The sequence below is a fragment of the Anser anser genome (assembly GCF_964211835.1).
Source record: "Anser anser genome assembly, chromosome: 23".
Taxonomy (NCBI): Eukaryota; Metazoa; Chordata; class Aves; order Anseriformes; family Anatidae; genus Anser; species Anser anser.
In genome coordinates this window covers 194,117-212,462 of record NC_139744.1, presented here as the reverse complement: position 1 = coordinate 212,462, position 18,346 = coordinate 194,117, and the positions used below count along the sequence as shown (strand labels likewise).

General features: G+C 53.1%; 3 protein-coding genes across 15 annotated transcripts; 1 reads left to right on the top strand and 2 right to left on the bottom strand.

Annotated features, from left to right (window-relative positions):
* Positions 1 to 99: 99 nt before the first annotated feature.
* On the bottom strand, positions 100 to 3,902 carry GNGT2 (G protein subunit gamma transducin 2). Its single transcript, XM_083809413.1, has 3 exons — positions 2,289 to 3,902; positions 1,598 to 1,689; positions 100 to 1,210 (listed from the first exon to the last, which is right to left on the bottom strand). The coding sequence occupies exons 2-3, from the start codon at positions 1,679 to 1,681 to the stop codon at positions 1,085 to 1,087; spliced, it is 210 nt and encodes a 69-aa protein (XP_083665539.1). The 5' UTR covers positions 1,682 to 1,689; positions 2,289 to 3,902; the 3' UTR covers positions 100 to 1,084.
* On the top strand, positions 1,217 to 10,760 carry ABI3 (ABI family member 3). Of its 2 annotated transcripts, XM_083809399.1 has the most exons (9): positions 1,217 to 1,462; positions 3,901 to 4,257; positions 5,198 to 5,365; positions 6,265 to 6,441; positions 7,145 to 7,227; positions 7,490 to 7,585; positions 7,982 to 8,163; positions 8,288 to 8,413; positions 8,630 to 10,760. In XM_083809399.1, exons 1-9 carry the CDS (start codon positions 1,421 to 1,423, stop codon positions 8,788 to 8,790), a joined length of 1,392 nt encoding a protein of 463 aa, XP_083665525.1. In that variant the 5' UTR covers positions 1,217 to 1,420; the 3' UTR covers positions 8,791 to 10,760. The 2 variants fall into 2 exon arrangements, with proteins under 2 accessions (XP_083665525.1, XP_083665526.1); XM_083809400.1 differs by lacking the exon at positions 7,490 to 7,585.
* Positions 9,585 to 18,330, bottom strand: PHOSPHO1 (phosphoethanolamine/phosphocholine phosphatase 1). Of its 12 annotated transcripts, none has more exons than XM_083809410.1 (5): positions 18,040 to 18,330; positions 16,005 to 16,041; positions 12,991 to 13,107; positions 12,687 to 12,776; positions 9,585 to 12,131 (listed from the first exon to the last, which is right to left on the bottom strand). In XM_083809410.1, the coding sequence occupies exons 3-5, from the start codon at positions 13,033 to 13,035 to the stop codon at positions 11,373 to 11,375; spliced, it is 894 nt and encodes a 297-aa protein (XP_083665536.1). In that variant the 5' UTR covers positions 13,036 to 13,107; positions 16,005 to 16,041; positions 18,040 to 18,330; the 3' UTR covers positions 9,585 to 11,372. The 12 variants fall into 12 exon arrangements, with proteins under 12 accessions (XP_083665536.1, XP_083665531.1, XP_083665527.1 ...); XM_083809405.1 differs by having other exon boundaries at positions 12,991 to 13,277; positions 16,005 to 16,107; positions 18,040 to 18,329; XM_083809401.1 differs by having other exon boundaries at positions 16,005 to 16,107; positions 18,040 to 18,329.
* Between the last annotated feature and the right edge of the window lie 16 nt (positions 18,331 to 18,346).

Sequence of the window (18,346 nt, the reverse complement as noted above, 5' to 3'; positions counted from 1 at the left end):
GTGGGAGAGGTTTGTTCCTGCCCTGAATTTGTAGCAATTATCATTGCTGCGTTTAAGTCTGACCTGGTGCATGTACCACCTCTGAGCAGAGGCTGTCTGGGCTGCCAGCTCCAAGTCATCCCTGTCACCAATGAGACATTGTGGGACAAGACTTTGCAGCACCCCTACCTGTATGGAATTAGTCCATCCTCCCCACCTGCCCACGGCACAGCCTCAGCAGCAGAGGAGAGCAGACGGTAAAGCCAAGGCAGTGTTTGGAGCCGCCACAGCTGCAGGCAGGCCCCGACAGCTTGCTCTCCTGTGGCTGCTGGAGGGTTTCCCAGGGAGGAAGCGAGACCAAGAGGCAGGGTGAAGCTTTTGAACAAGCTGCCTGGAGCCTTGCACCTTCGTGCGGCTCACAATGTGTTGGTTGAAGTCCCCAGACATACTCTGACCATCCCATGGCTCTAGATGCATTGTGGATGTGACCTGTGGTCTGTAGGAGCGATGGACAGCATTAATGGGCTGGGAGTATACATTGGAATAAAGAGAATAAAGCTTCAGACCACTGGAAGCCTCAAACTAGCAACAGTATATTGTCTGCCTGTGCCAGATAGGGAAACAGGGAAATAACTCAAGTGAGGTCCCACTGGGAACATTCTTCTGCAGTGGGGGGGGGGGGGGGGGGGGGGGGGGGGGGGTGCTCAGCTCAGGGCTTTGGAGCCTATGCTGGTGTTGGCCTGCTTGGAGAAGTCTGAGACAAGACACAGCCCTATGGTTTCATTAAAGCCCAGTTTGCTGCTGCCTGTTAAAAATACAGAAGTTTTGCTTGGCGGAAACCAAATGTAAATCAGTTACATGAGCACAAAAAACACACTCTGCTCTGGCTGCTGAGCTGCATCTCCGGTGTTGGGGGGGAGGGGATAGCTTTTTTTTTTTTCCTCCTCTTTCTCTTTTTTTTTGCTACTTTAGATGCAACTACATATTGGTTCAGGACTCCCCAGTGCCAAGGTCAGACTACAGGAAAAGCAGGTTTCTTACAGTCTTGCCTCCTGCATGAAACAGCCCAGTTCCTGGCCAGGGCAGGGAGGGAGGAGGAAGGGTGTCAGCTTATTGTACAGCCACCCTTTTCCTTAAAGGGGTTCTTGTCCTCAGGGACACCTTTCAACAGTGGGTCCTCTCCTGCCATGGATTCGACGTACTCCTTGATCTCTTTGCCGGTCTTGGAGACCTACAAGGAAGGAAGGAGATGCCCCACATGGGTTACGGGAACAAGCCCTCACTGCAGACGTGCACTCTTGCTCGTGATCTGTCTACAAACTCATTTGCTCCTTTGGGAGAGGAGAACTGTGGAGCTACTCATGGCTGTGGTATCCCCAAGAACATCCCCAAGGTGCCATGGACACTCCACCGTGGGGCTGCAGCCACAGGACTGTGAGACATGAGGCTAAACCCCAAGGGGATGCTTGTCTCGAGGCAAAAGGTTTGAACTCACATGCTTGTGCCTGTATATGAGGTTTAATTTCAGGGAGTTGTGGTTTGTTTTCCCTTCACAGCACAATCGGGTCAGAACATTACCCCAGGGAAAGTCCATTTCCATTTTGGGTGAAATACTCACCATTTGCCTCTCATTCTTCACCTCCTTTTTCAGCTGATCCAGTTCCATCTTCAACAGTTCCTTCTCTGTCATATCCTGAGCCATTTTGCCCTGTAACCACACATAAACGGCATGTATTTAAACTATAGATGGGCTTCGCCTAGGGCACATTAGGACTATTACTTTGGCCGTAACACAAATGCTGGTGACATCTCAACTACCCTCATGTTGAGAGAGGGGCTGAAGCTTTAAAAACAAAACAACAACAAACACAACACACATTTCAAAACACTTTGTATAACATCTGCAGTAAGCAGATTTTTGTTTGCTTGTTCTCACTAGACAAATCAAGCAAAATGTGCAGTTTGAGGGCAGCTGAGGAGGATCTAGCCTAGTTCTTAAAGAGGTTTTTGCCTACCACAGAGGCTGTTTCCCAACAGCATGAGGTGGCCAGTTCAGCAGGGCCAGCTGAGCCCAGAGAAAAACTAGGGATGTTGGATTAGCAGCCCCTTAGGAGGACACAGATGGGAGTGCATCAGATTTCTCAGTGTCTCCTGAACAAGCAAAGCAACATAAATGCAAACTAGATCTATCTAATATGTCCTTTGCTTGGGCAGGAGCAGTTTTGCAGGTTTTCTGAGGAACTACCAACTCATGAAGATAGTGGCACCTACGGTAGTGTTTGTGCCTAGAGGAAGCAAAGCCACTTACCTACAGGGACAAGGAGCTGCCCCCTCTCAGTGGTGGAAGCGTTCAGAAACCCATATGTGCCGACAAGATGCCGTCCTTTGCACCCTCACTCTCCTGCTGTGGGCTTGAAGACTCCTTTGTATCTCCCAGCCAGTAACAGGGAGCAGATGTCTTTGGTCCTTAAGCTGATAATAGACTCAGGCAAATAAGCTGGTCAGGTGTTGAGTATTAGCCTCAAAGCCCAGGGTAATCAGTGGTAGGGCTGTAGGGGAGGGCTGGGAGAGGGTGAGGATGGGAAAGGAAGGGCAGGGATGGAGAAATGCTTTGTGGAGCTGATGGCTAAGGCACTTGGGAAGCCCCTGATTCCAACTGTGGATGTCTGAGTCTGTGTGGCAGTTAGATCCTGACCTGCCTGGCAGACATGGAGCAATGGGAACATCCCCTGTGCATACAGGGGTGGGCTTCACCTGTTTCAGAAGGGATGAAGGGGAGGGGAGCTGGGGCAAGGAAACCATGAGGGGCTAGGGAGCAGCTTGGGTAGCTCTTGGCTCTTGAGGGTGTGAGCAGCAGAGCCAGTGCTGGAGGAAATTCATGATTTCCCTCATCCTTGTACTCATATGTGAGGAGGGAGGCAAGCACTCGTGGGTCTGTGGGCTCAGTAAGGGTGTTTTGCTGCCATCTGGCCCACGCAAAGTTGCCGAGGCTGTGAACAGAGCTCAGGAGGCCCTGAGGAAGTGCCTGCAGGAGGAGGAGGAAGAGAGGGTGGAGGGAGATTTTTCAAGCACCCGAGACTGACCTTCCTCAAACAGTGCTGGGAAGCGGGAATTTCATGCCCTTAGCCCTGCTTGGCACAGCCTCTCCCACTGTCCTGTGGCATTGGAAAACACAGTTAGCAAAGCGCCATAGGGGATGCTCTGCCCTTGGTGAGAGCAGGACAGGAGCTTCCACTGGGCCGCTTGGCACATGGGCTCCAGCAGGAATTTGATGGCTAAGAACAGCCTGAGCTGAGCAAGGTCAGGGGGCACAGCTTGATCCCAAATGGGGTGCACAGGGCTTTTCCAGGAAGGCAGACCTGGCAGTTGAAGCACTGCCCTAGGGGGTGTATCTCTTGCCTATCTGATAAAGGCAAGGGGAAGGAACTTCCCCTCCCTGGATGCAGTGGATCTGGGCTTGGCCTCACACCCTCTGGGAAGGCAGCAGCACCTCCATCCCCTGATAGTTGCTACAAGCTGGCTTCAGAATGCTCAGAAATGGGCAAGTTCGGGCTGTCTGGAGGTGAACTGCAGCATTGTCCTGGAATATCACCCTGTTTTGAGCCTGCTGTCTCCAGTGCTGTTTGCTTTCAGGCCTTCTTGCTCCAGAAGCTGTTCCCCCCTGAGAGCCACAAAGAACTGCAGTTTGGAGTCTGGAGGTGAATACAGATATGCAGGTTGGGTGCAGGTGGCAGAGGTGGGTATTGGGGTCCCAGCACACCAACAGCTTTCAGGCTTCCTCAGCTGCTTGCCCCCCCTGCACCGCCGGTTCCTCCATGACCCAGATCCTTCACTGTTGCAGCCACTCCTGTCCACTGCCCCGGTGGGATGGCTGCCGGCTGTGACACGGGGCTCCCCTGCTAGCCTGTCATCTCCCCACAGGGCCACGGTGAGCAGAGCTGGGGAAATGCTCGCTTCCTCTCCTGGTGTTCCCCTGCCTCTCCTTGGCTCTCCCAGGGCCAATGCCTGAAGGCGGCTGGAGAGGTCATACGCCTGTGCAGCATGCCGGAGGTGGGGGCTGGGATGTCGAGGGACCCGCAGGCCCTGCGTCAGCACCGCTGCGAGCTTCAAAACCCGGTGCCGAGGCGGTTGGGGAGGAAGTGGGCGCTTGAGCCCGGCACCATGTCGGAGCTGCGGCAGCTGCAGCAGTGTGACATCCCAGCCGCCAGGCAGGTCCTGCGCGACAACCACTGCAACCTCCACCGGGTCGCTGACTACTGCGAGAGCAACTATGTGCAGGTGAGGGCATTGAGGGACAACATGGGGTGAGCTGTGATGTCGGAGTCAGCTAGGAGCCTTATCGATCTTCTTATTGAGATGGTGCTACCTGGGGATGAGGGTGGGGGTAGGGGTAGGGGGGGGGAGGCTGGTGTGATGATGAAGACTCTTGGTGATGGCAGCTCATGCCTCCCCACTCATTTCCTACTTAGCAGTGAAAGCTCTCAGGGTTTGTCTTGTGCTTTGGTTTCCCCTAATGCTCCACAGATGCTTCTCTGCTCAGGTCTCAGAATTAGGACTAGGACAAAGGGAAAGTCCTCCGAGGGTTTTGATGCCATCAGAGATAACCAGGGAGGGGACCATGAACACCAGCTCGAGCTGTCCCTGGAGTTGTGGAGGTGTCTCCTCACAGGACAGAGGCAAGCTGGGTACCTGCACAGGGTTTGTCCCCACCACGTCCTGATGTAGAGTGGGCACAAAGCTCTGCTGCCATCGGCTTCCCTCCTCCTCCTCCCTGCCCTGATCCCCTTGTGACCAGCTGAAGGAAAGGTGGGGCGGGGGCTTTTGGGATGCAATAGAAGGGAAAAGGGTTGTTTTGGCCCTGTTTGCTGAGGAGAGTGTCATGACGACGGGGTCCGCTTGTGCTTTAAAGGATCCTCTCTTGGTGGTACCACTCACGCATGGCAGAACCCTGCATTGTGCCACTGCACCAGGATGGTGCTGTCACTGTCCAGGGAGGATTCACCATGATCTCTCAGTGCCAGAAAAGCTGAGCGCTGCTGACTGTCTGGTGTTTGTGAGTCCTGCTGGCTGAGCTGGAGGAACTGTGATGCATTTGGAAAGAAGAAGCGTCTTCGCTCCCGTATGACCCCAGCGTGCAGATGGTGGCAGGAGGGTGAATGTGACATGGTGTGGTATCAGCTGTCTTAGCTTGGCTCACCAGGTGTGTTTTGCCCTCCAGGCGAGTGATAAGCAGAAGGCGCTGGAGGAGACAATGGCGTTTAGCACTCAGTCCCTGGCCAGCGTAGCGTACCAGGTCAGCAGCCTGGCCACCACTTTTCTCCAGCTGCTAGACCTGCAGGTGACCGAGCTGCAGAAGGTGGAGGCCAACATCAGCTGCGTGGCTCAGGTGTGTCTGTTCTCCAACCACTGACATTTCATGTTGGGTCCATGTTGCTGTGAGATTTGGGCCCTGAAAAGGATGGGGTGGTCTCCAGAGAAAGGGCCTGTTACTGAGAACATTAGGACAGTTTAAAAGGACTGGAGGCCATCCTTCACCACGGTTTCAAGAGCCCATCAGAGCATCTTGCAGTGCTTGATCTCTCTCCCCGGGGTGATGGTGGTCACCCAACAGGTTGCTGAAGGACGAGTCCACCTGGGGCTCAGAAACCGTTGTCTTCTGGGGGTGTGTGTGGGGGGAGGGAGCAGGCGCTGTCTCAGTGTGGGTGTTTGCAAGTAGCAGTGGAGGGGACCGTGGGAGCCACCTGGGAAGCCACCTGCAGTGTGAAGCAGTCATGTTGGTTTAGCTGCTTTCTCCCCTCAGGGGAGACTGGTCTCATCCTCTCGGAGCCTGAGGGCACTGGCGCAGAGCTCTGCAGCCACCCACCTTCTTCCTGCTAGTTGAAAGTTGCCTGGAGCTTTTACTGCCATGGAAGGGACCTGGCAGTCACTCTGGAAGCAGCAGGAAAATGGCTGAAACTTGCAAATCCCTCACCATTGTCTCATGCCTTCGCTCTTCCACTTTAGGAAAGGCCAAATCCACTGCAGGTGGATATGGTGGCGTCAAGGGCATTGCTTGCCTTGATGAGATGTAGAAGAGCTGGTTCTGACCCCGTGACTTCTATGGGGGCTCCACACAGGCCAGCGGGATCAGGCTGAAACTTGAATTAGGCCTGATCTCTGACTTATTTTATAGGCAGGGAGAGGGAGATGTGGGGAGGTCTGTGAAGGCCTGGTGGGACTTGGAGATGGCAGCAGGAGGTGGGGAGAACCCAGGAGGGGATGGTGGTGATAATGCCATCTCCACAGAGGATTGACATGCACAAGGAGAAAGTTTCTCGACGGGAGATTGGGTCATTGACCATCAGCAAGAGGTTTCCAGCCCACCAGAAGATCATATCACCTCCCGGCCCACCCTGCCTGGAGCCCTACTACAGGAAACCCCTCAACTTTAGCATCTTGGATGACATTGGTCATGGCATAAAGGTCAGCCTGGTGATGGGGTCAGCATGAGGAGGATGTCCCATGGAAAGGTGGAGGCTCAGATGGGCTTTCTCAGTCCCCAGTGACCTGGGGTTCTGCTGGTGGGTGCACAGATGGGCTCAAACCCCTCCTGGATGGAGAAGTGTGTGTGTGGGGGGGTCTGTCTGTACTCTCCCCCAGCCCATCCCAGGACTCATCCCACTGGGGCTTAGTGGTCCTGTCTTGGGGCAGGAGGAGAATAGGGCATGGTCAAATGCAGCAAAGACACACAATGCTGGAGTTGCTTGGCTAAGGCTGGCAGCAATGCTGGGGCCAGGGCTGAGCCACTGTGCTCTCACTCCCGAAGTGCCTTTCCAGCACCGAAACTGCTCTCATCAGCTGCCCTTGCCAGAAGGTGCTGGGGGGTGGAAGGGTGGTGGTGGTGTTCGGCAGCATCACAAGTACATGCACAGTGTGAAACCACCATGGGGCTGGAGGGGAAGTGGCGGTGCTGGGGCTGCTGTTCCCACGGTGGCAAGACAGCACTGGAGCACGAGCACTTTCTGCTGCTTGGCTGTTTCTGTCAGCTGGGGCAGCTCCCAGCGCCACCTGGCAGCATCCCTTGGGGAAGGGTGGAACAAAGACCGCAGGGACGCTGCTGCCCACAGGGACAGCACATCGGGGTGCAGTGTGCTTGTCATGTGTCCATGTTTCCTTATGCCTGCAGGACCACAGCACCCAGCTCTCCCGCACAGGCACCCTGGCTCGGAAAGGGATTAAGTCAGCCACACAGTCTGCAGGCACCCTGGGGTGAGGCTTCCGGGAGAAGGGGGGGAGGGGGTGCAGTGGTGGGGACTTTTATCTTTCTGGACCAACTGTGACCATCAGGGCCAACACAATGCTGGTGTCACTGAGCAGGTGACAATGGTGTTTACAGAGTCAGAAGGTGCACTACAGGTTCATGTGATGCTGCTGTCATTGGTGTCCTGTCCCTAACCCCATGCCAAGCCACTTTCTGTAAAGGAGGTGCAGTGGGAGGAGGAAGGGGGTTCAGCGGCTGCTCTGCTTGCAGGAGGAGCACCCGTGTCCCTGAGCCCATACAGCCACCTGTGGTTCCTCCGGGAAAGCTCTCCACAGCCTCGTCCACCTCTTCTCTGACATCGGTCAGGTACAGGCATGGTTCTGAAAGGCCCAGGGCTCAGTGGGCCTGGGGCAGCCATGGTCACCCCACTGCTCTGGGGAGCTTCCACTTGCAGAGAGGTTTTGGTTAAACATATATATATATATATATATATATATGGGTTTTGGGAGTTTGAGATTCACTGCTCTAGTCAGTGCTCATCTCTAGAGCAAAAATACCTTTAAAGAGAGAGTACATAATGGGGAAATTGAGGCATGGAATGAGGAAATGGTTTGCATGCAGATGCTGAGGTCCCTGACCATGGTGACCACAGTGGGTGTCACCCTGTGCTGGCACAGGGGAGGTGTCTGTGTTCAAAGACAAGGCGCTGAGCCACAGATCTGGCCTGGCTCCTCTGACTTGGCATTGCCTCTGAACCCCCAGCTCAACTGGAGCCCTGGGAGACACTGGTGAAGGCATCCCTGCAGCACCACCGCTCCCGTCCTTCCCAGGGCCACCTCCCCTGGTTGCAGCCACTGTCCGGCCACCCTCACCTCTCCCCACAGACCTACCCCCCCCACCGCTGGGGGACCTGGCCTTGCCCCCACTGGACATCATCCCCCCAGGTGAGTGCTGAGGTGGTCCAGGGGTGCTCGTCATGAGGGAAACAGGGACACAACTGTTGCATGTGGCCCCTGTTCCATGTGGAGCCCTTTTTCCCCCATTGCTTTTTTTGGGGGGGATTTGCAGTTTCTGATGACCTCAAGCCACCGCTGCTGCCACCACCGGCTTTGCTTGACTTTGAGGATTTCACCCCACCACTGCCACCAGATGTGGAGGAGCCCCCCTGGGTCCCAGCAAGCTACCTGGAGAAAGGTACAGCAGCTCCAGGCTCAGGTCCACCAGGATCCACCAGATTTCTTTGCCCCATTGAGCCCCTGACCTCAGTCACAGCACCAAGGGAGCAACTCTGCTCCCCCTAGAGGACAGCATGGAGGGGGCTCACACCTTCTCTCCTGCCCTTCCTGGTGGTGAGTTGTCCTGGAGCTGGCCTTGTCCTGCTCCATGGCATTTCTCTCCCTCTTCTCACAGTGGTGACCCTCTATCCCTATGCACAGCGGAAAGACAACGAGCTCTCCTTCCAGCCTGGGGCGCTCATCTACGTCACGCGGAGGTACTCGGATGGATGGTGTGAGGGCATCATGGGCGAGGAAGTAGGTTTCTTCCCTGGCAATTATGTGGAGCCCTTCTGAGTGCCAGGGGTATGCACCCTCTGCACCCCCAACCCCTGATCACCCACCCGGCTCAGCTGCATCCACTCATGCTCAGGCTCCAGGAGACGGGGAGGGCTCTGCTATGCCGTTGAATTTTGGCTTTGAACACATGGTGTTCTGCACAGCTCAAAGCTTTTGCTGCAGTATGGCAAGGGCAGCCATGCTGGGGCTCCATCTCAGCTGCTGCTACCCTCACTGCTGCACCCTGGCAGCCTCCAGCACCAAGCGCATCCCCACTGCCTGCTCCCTGCACCTCTCTCACCCATGTTTTATTTTCTAATTACACCAGAAATCACTGCTGATAATGTGGTGAAGGTTCAGCACTAGGGCAACTCAGCTGTCCCTCATGCTGCCTGAAACACGGAGGGCAGCAAGCCTGAAATCCCTTGGACTGGCCCTGCTGATGCTCCTGGCCCTTTGGGAGGCCCCAGGGTATAGCAGAACCAAAGCTCAGAAATCATGAATGACCATGGGTGCAAGGAGGAGAGAAGCACTCTAGCAGTAACCCCAAAGAAAATGCTTGTTATGCCCAGCTGTTTGAGTAATGGGGAGAGGGCAGGGGGGGCAGGAGCCGAGCCAAAAGAGGCCCAATCAGCAGAACACTATTTGTAACCCAGCCCCATTCCCCCCATCCCTGCCCCCCATCCCCCCTCACCCCCCTTCTGCCTCCTTCAGCAGCCCAAGGAAGAGAAATGCCATGTACATGCACCTCACAGCCATTTCACACCCAGGTGTATGTTGTGGATGAAAATAAACTGTGTATCTGTAATATATAGATATATATACATATATATGTATTTTTTTAATTCCATGGCTTCGAGTTCCACACAGTTGAACAGTGTCCAGAAGAGGAAGAACAAAGAGAGAGAAAAATTACATAAATGAGGAACAACTCAGGGCTGCTTTGGTTATTTCTTTACCGCTCAGATTTGTTGCCAGGATTTCTATGCTTTGGAGTAGTTACAAATCACCCTCTGGGGCCATTAAGGCTGTGGATAAATCCAGGAAAAGCCAACACCAGAGAGCAACAAATGCTGCAGGTCCCCCCTGCAGAGTGCAATTAGAAGGGGCAATTAATACTGCAGTGGGGCAGGAGGCCACAGGTTTAGCCTCCAGGGATCCAGTACCAGGAGAAATGCCAAAGCACCACACCTCCCTCTCCAGCCGGGGGGGGGTTTCAGCACCTCTTGACCAGGTCACACCTGAGGTCACAGGGGAGTCAATACGATTCAGCAAACGCAAGTAGACAGCTGGTAAGACTGGCTCAGTGTGGAGGAACCTGTCTACATCAAGAATGCAGGGGACCTTCTGCCCTGGAAGTGAAAGCAGCAGGTGGAAGAAGAAAGTGAAGTCAGGTCCTCTTCCCTGTAGTGGGACGTGGCCTTCGTGCCCATACCCTGGGAAAGTGGGGTGGGGGCAACGGGAGCTAATGAATCACAGAATCATAGAATGGCTCGGGTTGGAAGGGACCTTAAAGACCATCCAGTTCCAACGTCCCTGCCATGGGCAGGGATGCCTCCCACCATATCAGGTTGCTCGGGGCCTCATCCAATCTGGTCTTGAACACCTCCAGGGATGGTGCATCCACGACCTCTCTGGGCAACCTGTTCCAGTGCCTCACCACCCTTTGAATGAAGAATTTCCTCCTAACACCTAATCTAAATCTCCCTCTCTTTTATTTTTTTTTAGTTTAAAACCATTCTCCCTTGTTCTGTCATTATCTGACTCAGCAAAAAGTTACTCTCTATCTTCTTTGTAAGTCCCCTTTAAGTACTGAAAAGTTGCAGTAAGGTCACTCTGGAGCCTTCTCTTCCTTAGGCTGAAGAGCCCCAGCTCTCTCAGCCTTTCTTCATAGGAGAGATTAAAATATATGTATATATATATATAATTTTTTTTCAAGGTACCACCTTTCCACAAGGCTTTCTGCTAGTCTTTTTTTTTTTTTTCCCCAGAAAATAGTCTTAAGCAACAATTAACTCCAGCAAAAGGCTCACCAGCTGAGGAAGGCGTGGGGTGCATGGCAAGCTGTGGAGCCTGGGCAGCACAAATTTCATGGATTAAATTTCTAATAGCTTCCTGAAGAGGCAAGGAGCCCTCAGAGCATCAGGTTGAAGGTGACAGCACGCAGTTTCTGCGTGGCAAGCAAAGATGAGCAGGAGGAGAGCAGGGTGAAGTCAAGAGGAAGCATGTGCAGGTCTCAGCCTTCAGGAAAGCTGGCTTCTGGATTTTAAAGAATTGCTCTTGTGAAGTCAAAAGGGGAAAAAAAAAAACCACACTGTTAGTGTTGTCAAGCACCGACACTGGAGTTGATGTCCAAGCTGCATAGAGAAGGCGTCATCTCAACACGGCAATGGAAAAGGGAAAGGCTGGGGTGAGGGGGGCGGGTAGAGAAAGTGCTTTTACCACCGGGGAGAAAGGAGCGTGGAGAGGAAGGCAGGAAAGCAGCCCAGGAATCGGAGTCCCAGTAGGTAGTGCCAGATGAGCATGGAGTACAGGACCTGACCCTCCAGGACTCTCCTTTCCCAGATGCTTATAGTAAACAAGCCTCTTTTGAGCTATCTTCAACACTTCTTGAGGACCTCCTGGAGATAGCGGGTGACCTCTGTAGCTGACTCCCAGGGAACGACAGTGGCCTGGAAGGCTCCAGGTTGCTTATTCTCCATCTCTTGGGTCATCCGGTGCATGGGGTAGCCCTTCCGTGGGAAAGCAATATCAGCTGAAGTCAAAGTCACGGAAGGGCAGAAGTCATTGGCACCGTCTCCCACATAAAAGACCCTCTCAAACTCCACCTCTTCCTGGGCTCTCTCTGCCAGATACTCTGTTAGGATTTTGCGTTTGCACATGTTGGCTGGGCAGTCAAGGCACTTGTGGCTGTGGTAGGGCCCCAAGGTGAAGTACCCCCTTTTGTCAAAGCTGGATGGGTTGCTGAAGATTTTGCGGAAGAGAGAGTAGAAACCAGCTGCCCTCAGATTGCATTCAATGCCAAACATGTTGGCATCGGAGATGAGGATGATCTCAAAGACTTCATGGTTCTTGGAGAGGAACTGGAAGAGGTCAGGCATGCCAGGGGACAGGGGAATGTTCTCATATACAGTCTTGAAGTCCCCCATCTTGACACCTTGGTCTCCCATGTACGTCAGGACACGCTGCATGTACTCATTGTAGAAACCCTCACAGAAGGTCTGCCGGATGTGCTCTGGAAGTGCCTGCCCTGGTGCTGCCCTGATGATGGAGTCATCACTGTTCTCATTGATGATGGTCTCATCAAAGTCGAAGATGAGGAGGTACTTTGGAGGCTGGGAGCTGGCCATACCAACACCCTGTGAGGTGGAAGAGTAAAGCCCAACAGTTAGTGGAAGGTGCTTTGCTTTGGACCCAGCACAATGAGGGCAATAAACACAATAGCAAGAGGCTGCCAACTCCACAGAGCAATGTTTCCTAGCTAAGTTATCATTGCCTGTCTTTTGCCATGTCGCTTGTTAACCCCACTGAGGGTTGGGGGAGGGGGAGTAGTCCACTGCTGACATACCTTAGCCCTAACTCTAAGGTGCTTGTCCTTCCTACAGAGAGATCATTTTGCTACTGCTAATTCCTTTACTGCAGTCAAGGTGGTCGGTGTGCTAAACTACCGCCATACACGTCCTTCCAAAGGACATGGACAGCATGAGCCTTGGGGAGCTTATGTGCAGCAAAGGTCCTGGGGAGGGGACGGAGGAAAGTTTGCTCCCCATCCCACTCCTGTCACACCTGCAAAAAGGGATTTGTGTCCCTGTAAACCCCTCTTGCTGCTCCTTCTTACAAGCTCACCTGTTCAAGGACAAGTCTAGCTCTTCCTAAGAGGAAAAGACTTTGCAGGTTAATTTTTGCTCTGTTACCTGGATGTGGTTTGCCTCTGGGTTGGGCTCTGCAGGCACCATGGACTCCCAAAAGGCCCAGGGTAACTCAGAGCTGGGGCCTGCCTGTCTCTAAAAACAAAGTAAAACCACGTTGCTGACAATGTGGGAAGCCGGAGAGCCCCAGCCTCTCAGCGTTGAACCCAGCAGCATCTGCTCACTGCCCCCAGCTGCTCTCTGTGCACATCCCATGTGTGTCAAGAGAAGTGCAGGACAGATACTTTACTTTTGCTCCCTGACCCTGACAAGAGACAGAGAGGTCAAAACAGATGAGAATCACACTGACCTTAAACAGGCATGGCAGCCCAACACCCTCACAGCACCTTTTCATTTTAAGACCATCACTCTCCAAGCACCGCTTTGATGAAGGTCCTGTTTAGGGCTCTCTGTGCTGGTCTCCTCACTGCAAACCACAAGGGTGATGTTGGTTAATCACTTTGTTTTCCCTGTCTGTCACCTTCGGATACCACATCAGGAGTCACAATGCACTCAGAAACATGCGGCTCCAGCTTGCCAATGTGGAGTGGCGCGCTGAGTTGTCTATGTCCTGCAGTGAGCTTCCAAGCTCGCGACCTTTTATACCAGGAAATAAACAATTAAATGACTCTGTAGAGAGCAGGGTGAGTGGGCATGCACCTGAGCACCCTTAATTCTCCCAAGTGCTCAGGCTTTGCCACATATGAAAGGACCCAGCTCAGCAATATACCCTGCCAACATGTCCTGTTCCGTGATTGTCCTGATTTTCTTCCAGTATAATTAGTTTGGGTAGTTTTTTATTTTTTATTTTTATTTTTAAAGGGAGTAATTATCTTGGAATGAAAAAAAGGCTCAGGCAGCTCCAGTAAAGACATGCCAGACTGCCACCCCAGAGCAAAGTCAGGCCGCAGACTACTTCCCCTGAATTGTGCCGACCTCTTGTGGTCCATAGTGATAAAAAGAGAGTGACAGACAAGCTCAGAATGCCAAACCTCACAGATCAACCTGTCTGGGAACTTTGGCAGACAGTCAGAATGAGGAAAAACATACTGGAAAGTGGGAAATTTTGTTTGCTAGTACCTCATCTTAGCTGAAGCTAGGAGGATTTCAATTTTTTTTGATATTAGCATCACAATAGGAAGTTTGTCATCTAAAGGTGATTTATTTGGGATGTGTCTGGTTTTAAGTCTAGCATCAGGCTATTTTGGCCACAAACTGTTCCTGATTCCACTAAAACAAAACATAACTGCAAAGCAAATGTAGCACACTGCAAAAGAAAGTGGTAACTCAAAATTAAACGCCAGCTTGAAATTTTGTAAAAGAAACTTTTTATGAAACCTTCAAACCAAAATCTAGTTACTCAGAATCATAGAATGGTTTGGGTTGGAAGGAACCTTAAAAATCATGCAGTTCCAACCCACCCGCAATGGGCAGGGATGCCTTCCACTAGATCAGGTTGCCCAAACTAACTTCTATGTTAAAATTTTCCATCAAAAGATGATGCTTATTAACAGACACTATTTGAAACAAAATGAAGTTAAAGACAGCCTGGAGGTGAAATCAGTCACTGTGATTTTCAGGTCCAAATCAAAAGAGACAGGAAAAAAAAGCATTAAATGTGTGTGCAAGAGTAATTGCATTTTTTTTTTCTTTAAATTCTAAAGCGGCATCAACAGTGAAAAAATCATTTTGGTTCAAACCATAAGGATGCATTATGGTAGCAAGTCACAGGCACATGGAAAGAGCCCTGGAACAGCTGGTTAAAGCCCCCATGGATGACAGCAGTTACAGGCAGCTATAAGAGATGATGTGGCTATGACAAGTTTATCTGACTCCTGAAAGAGCTTTCTTGGGTCTAAGATTTTTGTGTTTTGCAAAACAGAAAACAGAACAGATCTCAACAGATACCACACATGGGCAGATGAGGTTGAACACAGATATCATATAAATCTTATAGTAGTTTATAGTCCCTTTAGCGTTTGTCATCTGAGGTTCCCCAATCCCCTTATATGTAGTCATCTCTCCCAAATTAAAGTTTTGTTATAAATATTTGAAAACAAACAAAAAAAACACAAAACAACAACAAAAAAATCTATGAGCTGGAGAAAAGCCAGGTTGGTTCATTTTAGCGTGGCATCCTTTTAAAGTTGACCAGCATGAGGTCTGAAGGAGCATTAGCCACCCAGGTCTCATGTGAATTTGCCCCATTGCAAGCTCCTTCCTTCCCTCCCCACCTCCAGGACATCACTTCGCTCTCACTGAAGTGCCATGGACATCAATAGCCCCACCGGGGATAAATCTAGCTGTGCCCATCAGCTGGAAAACAAAATCAGTTGTTCCACCAGGCTCATTGCTCCCAGTGTTGCCAGCACTGACACTGCAGTGACGTCCCTGTTACCCTGAAGAGCCTCAGACCAGCCCCAGGGGTCTGAGGTGAGTGCTCAGGCAGCAGCACCCCCCATCCAGGTCCCTCCAACACGCTCGAGCACCTGCAGACATGTTCAGAGATGAAATCTGGCAGACAGGAAAACGAACCATATGGGGACAATGAAATATCCCACCCCTTGCTCTGAGCAAATACTCTCCTTTCCTGGACCGTGCAGGGTTGTGGCGGAAGCACGAGACCACTGGACCATTTTCAGTGCCAACTTGGATTCTTGCTGCCCCCATCTACTGGCAGGAGATATGAGTGTCCCTGCCATGCTTCAGCAAGAGGCCTCTTCCAATCTCAGCCCTCCTTGACACCACTATTAATTGCATCAATATGTGCATTACTTGTATGAGAGGAGGAAATAAAATTTAAGCCAGCGTTATTTTGTGAATAAAGATCCAGGATGGGACTTCTCGCTGCTGGCCTTCAGGGTAAGGCTTGACAAATCATGTTTTTCCCGTGTGCTGTTTTGTCCTTACAATTTGGAAACATGAGATATCAGAATTAGAAGATCTTCTTAAGAAAATGATGCTCTTTCTCTCCATCTAAAGATAACCAGGGTGAACTGTAGCTACACTCCAAGATTTGGCAACAGCCACGTTAAACCCAGACTCTGCCACAAGGTGGAAGGCAGTAGAGACAGGACAAAATACTCAACAAATGTCCCAGCTCTGAAGTACTCTGACAAATACAGCCAGGAGCATGGGGAGGCTGTGGTGCTAGCAGCCAGGGTGGGCACAGTTGACTCTGTATGGGCTGGGGGGCAGCCCAGGCTTCCCCTGTGGTGCTGGGGGTGACGAAATCCCTCCACAACTTTGCACCTCACGGCTCCATGAAGCAGCAAGCCATGGTACCGCTCCCACCAGAGCTATTTATACATGAAGATGACTCACCGGGCAGCTGCTTCCTGGAAGAGTGTCCTTCCACCTTCTGTAAAAAAAGAAGTCCTTCCAAAATAAAATAAAAGTGGCCGTGCTTCCTAACATTATTCAAAGCCTGAATGTTGAAACAGAAAATGAAACACAAAGGGTTAAACAACCAATTCAGGATGAAGGTCAAAATACACCTGATAAAAGCAGTGAGCTCTTGGTGTCACTGACAGAAGAATTTCCCAGGGTAGTTTATCCCTAAAATCTTGATGTTTTCTGTCCCTCCAGTCATCCTCAGGCATCTTTCTGCCCCACAGAGGCCCAGAGTGGAAAGACTGGAAACCAGCAGTATTTGCTGCCCTTGTTATCTCCACAGACTAGTTACTGCTGTGCATCCCAGGGGAACTCCGCCCTGCCATGGGATTTAGGGCTTAATCCCATAGCGGGTTCAACGCAGGACAAGTTGCAGGGAGAGGAGCAGCACTGTGCTGCACGCTCACCCTCTGCTGCAGGATCAGGCCCTGTGCGAGCGCGGACAGGGATCAGCACCTGGTTTCAGAGCTGGGTACTTCTGAGCTTTGAAAGCAAATGGGGCACTGGGGCATTTCCCAGTTGTAAGAACAGTCCCTCAAGCAGATTTTAATCACCCTGCTTACTCTGCTCATCTGCTCCTCTGTTTTTGACGTTTTTAAGCTTATCAAACCGTTTGATGTTTCTGGAGCGTACAACCTTTTTTTAAAAATTCAAAATCCAACCATTAACCTTTGGAAGACTTGTTTGACCACCCACTAGAACAGTACGAAAGGAAAAACAGAGTCCTGTTGCCCCAAAAGCAAAGGAGAGGAAAATATTCCTCTCTAGCACAGACGCCGACACCATCGAACATGTCATTGGGATCACTGGACAGTTTTGCTGCTCCTGGAATTAAACCAGACCTTCCTGTGTCCCTGGCTCGGCCCATTTTTTAAACAGCTCCTGAAACAGAAGCTAATGAGCAAACCAGTAACAAAAAGCCAAACGCTGGAGCTCAGAGCAGCACATCTCAGCCAGCCCTGACCCCATCTGCACGGTGTGGTGCCTAATTCCTGCCCTCCCCTGCACAGCACCCCGTACCCCACAGCTCTCACTACTCTCCGAATTCCCTTTGCAGGAGCAAACAGGAAAACACCTTCCCTGCAGCCACTGAGGCCAGGACCTGTCCTCCCAGCTCCCTTCCCGTGTGTTCGGACGGGGCACGGCAGACACTGCAGTCACTCCGGGTGATGGGATGTTCCTTTCTTTCCCCCCTCTCCCCCCCTCTGTCTAGCAGGAAGCAAAACACAGCGTGCCCCCAGCCAAAGGCTCCCGAAACACGCGTCAGGGCCACAGCACCACTCTCTGCCTCCTGGACTCTGAAAAAAAAGCCGAAGCAGGTTGTTTCGGCCCCGAAACGCTGCACTGGGGAGCTGACGAATGCCAGATCCGGGCAGATGGTGGCCGCTTTGCGGAGTCCAAAATCGGCTCCCAGAGCCCAGCCCGGCGCCGCTGCTGCCGCTGGGCACGGCTCGCCCCCGGGGGAGGCGGCACCGGCAGCGCTGCCTGACCCAGCCCGCCGGGACCGACGGCGGCCGCTGCTCCGAGTCCGAGACCGACGCGTCCCGAGGCGCTGCCCGCTGCCGAGGAGAAGGGCAGGTGCCGGTGCCGGCTCCCGTGCGGCCGCTCCTCGGGACCCGCCGGCACCGGCGACAGCCGCAGCAGGGCTGACTCACGCGTGACCGGCGCTTGGAGGCTCCTGCCGGGTACCGGCACCTCCCGGGAGCGGCACCAGCCTCGGCGGTCCTCGGGTAGCCCCACCGGATCGGTGCCTCCCGGGAGCGGCACCAGCCATCGGAGACTCCTACCGAGCGGGCACCTCTCGGCACCGGCACCAGTCCCAGCAGGTCGGCACCTCCCGGAGCAGGCACCGGCCTCCCCCGCGCACCGGTCCTCGGCGCCTTCGACCGGAGTCGGCACCTCCCGGTCCCGGCGCCAGCCGTTCCGCTGCCGACTCACGCCCGATCAGCCCCCAGACCTTCCTTACCGGGTCGGAACCTCCCGGGCGCGCCCGGGTCCCGCCGGTGCCCGTAGGTGCGCCCGCAGACCTGCGTACCCGCCGCGACCGGAGCCGGGCACCGGCGGCTCGGGAGCGCCTCGGGGCCAGCGCCGCCGCCGGGGATGCCGCGAGCGCGGCCCCTTTAAAGCGACGCAGCAGAGGCCCGGCGCCGCTCCGCGGGACAACCGCAGTCCCGGAACGTCACCGCCCGCGCAGCCAATAGCATCCGCGGCGGCGCACATCAAAGGAGGCGGTGCCCGCCAGAGCCCCGCCCCTACCGGCGCCCTCCCGCACG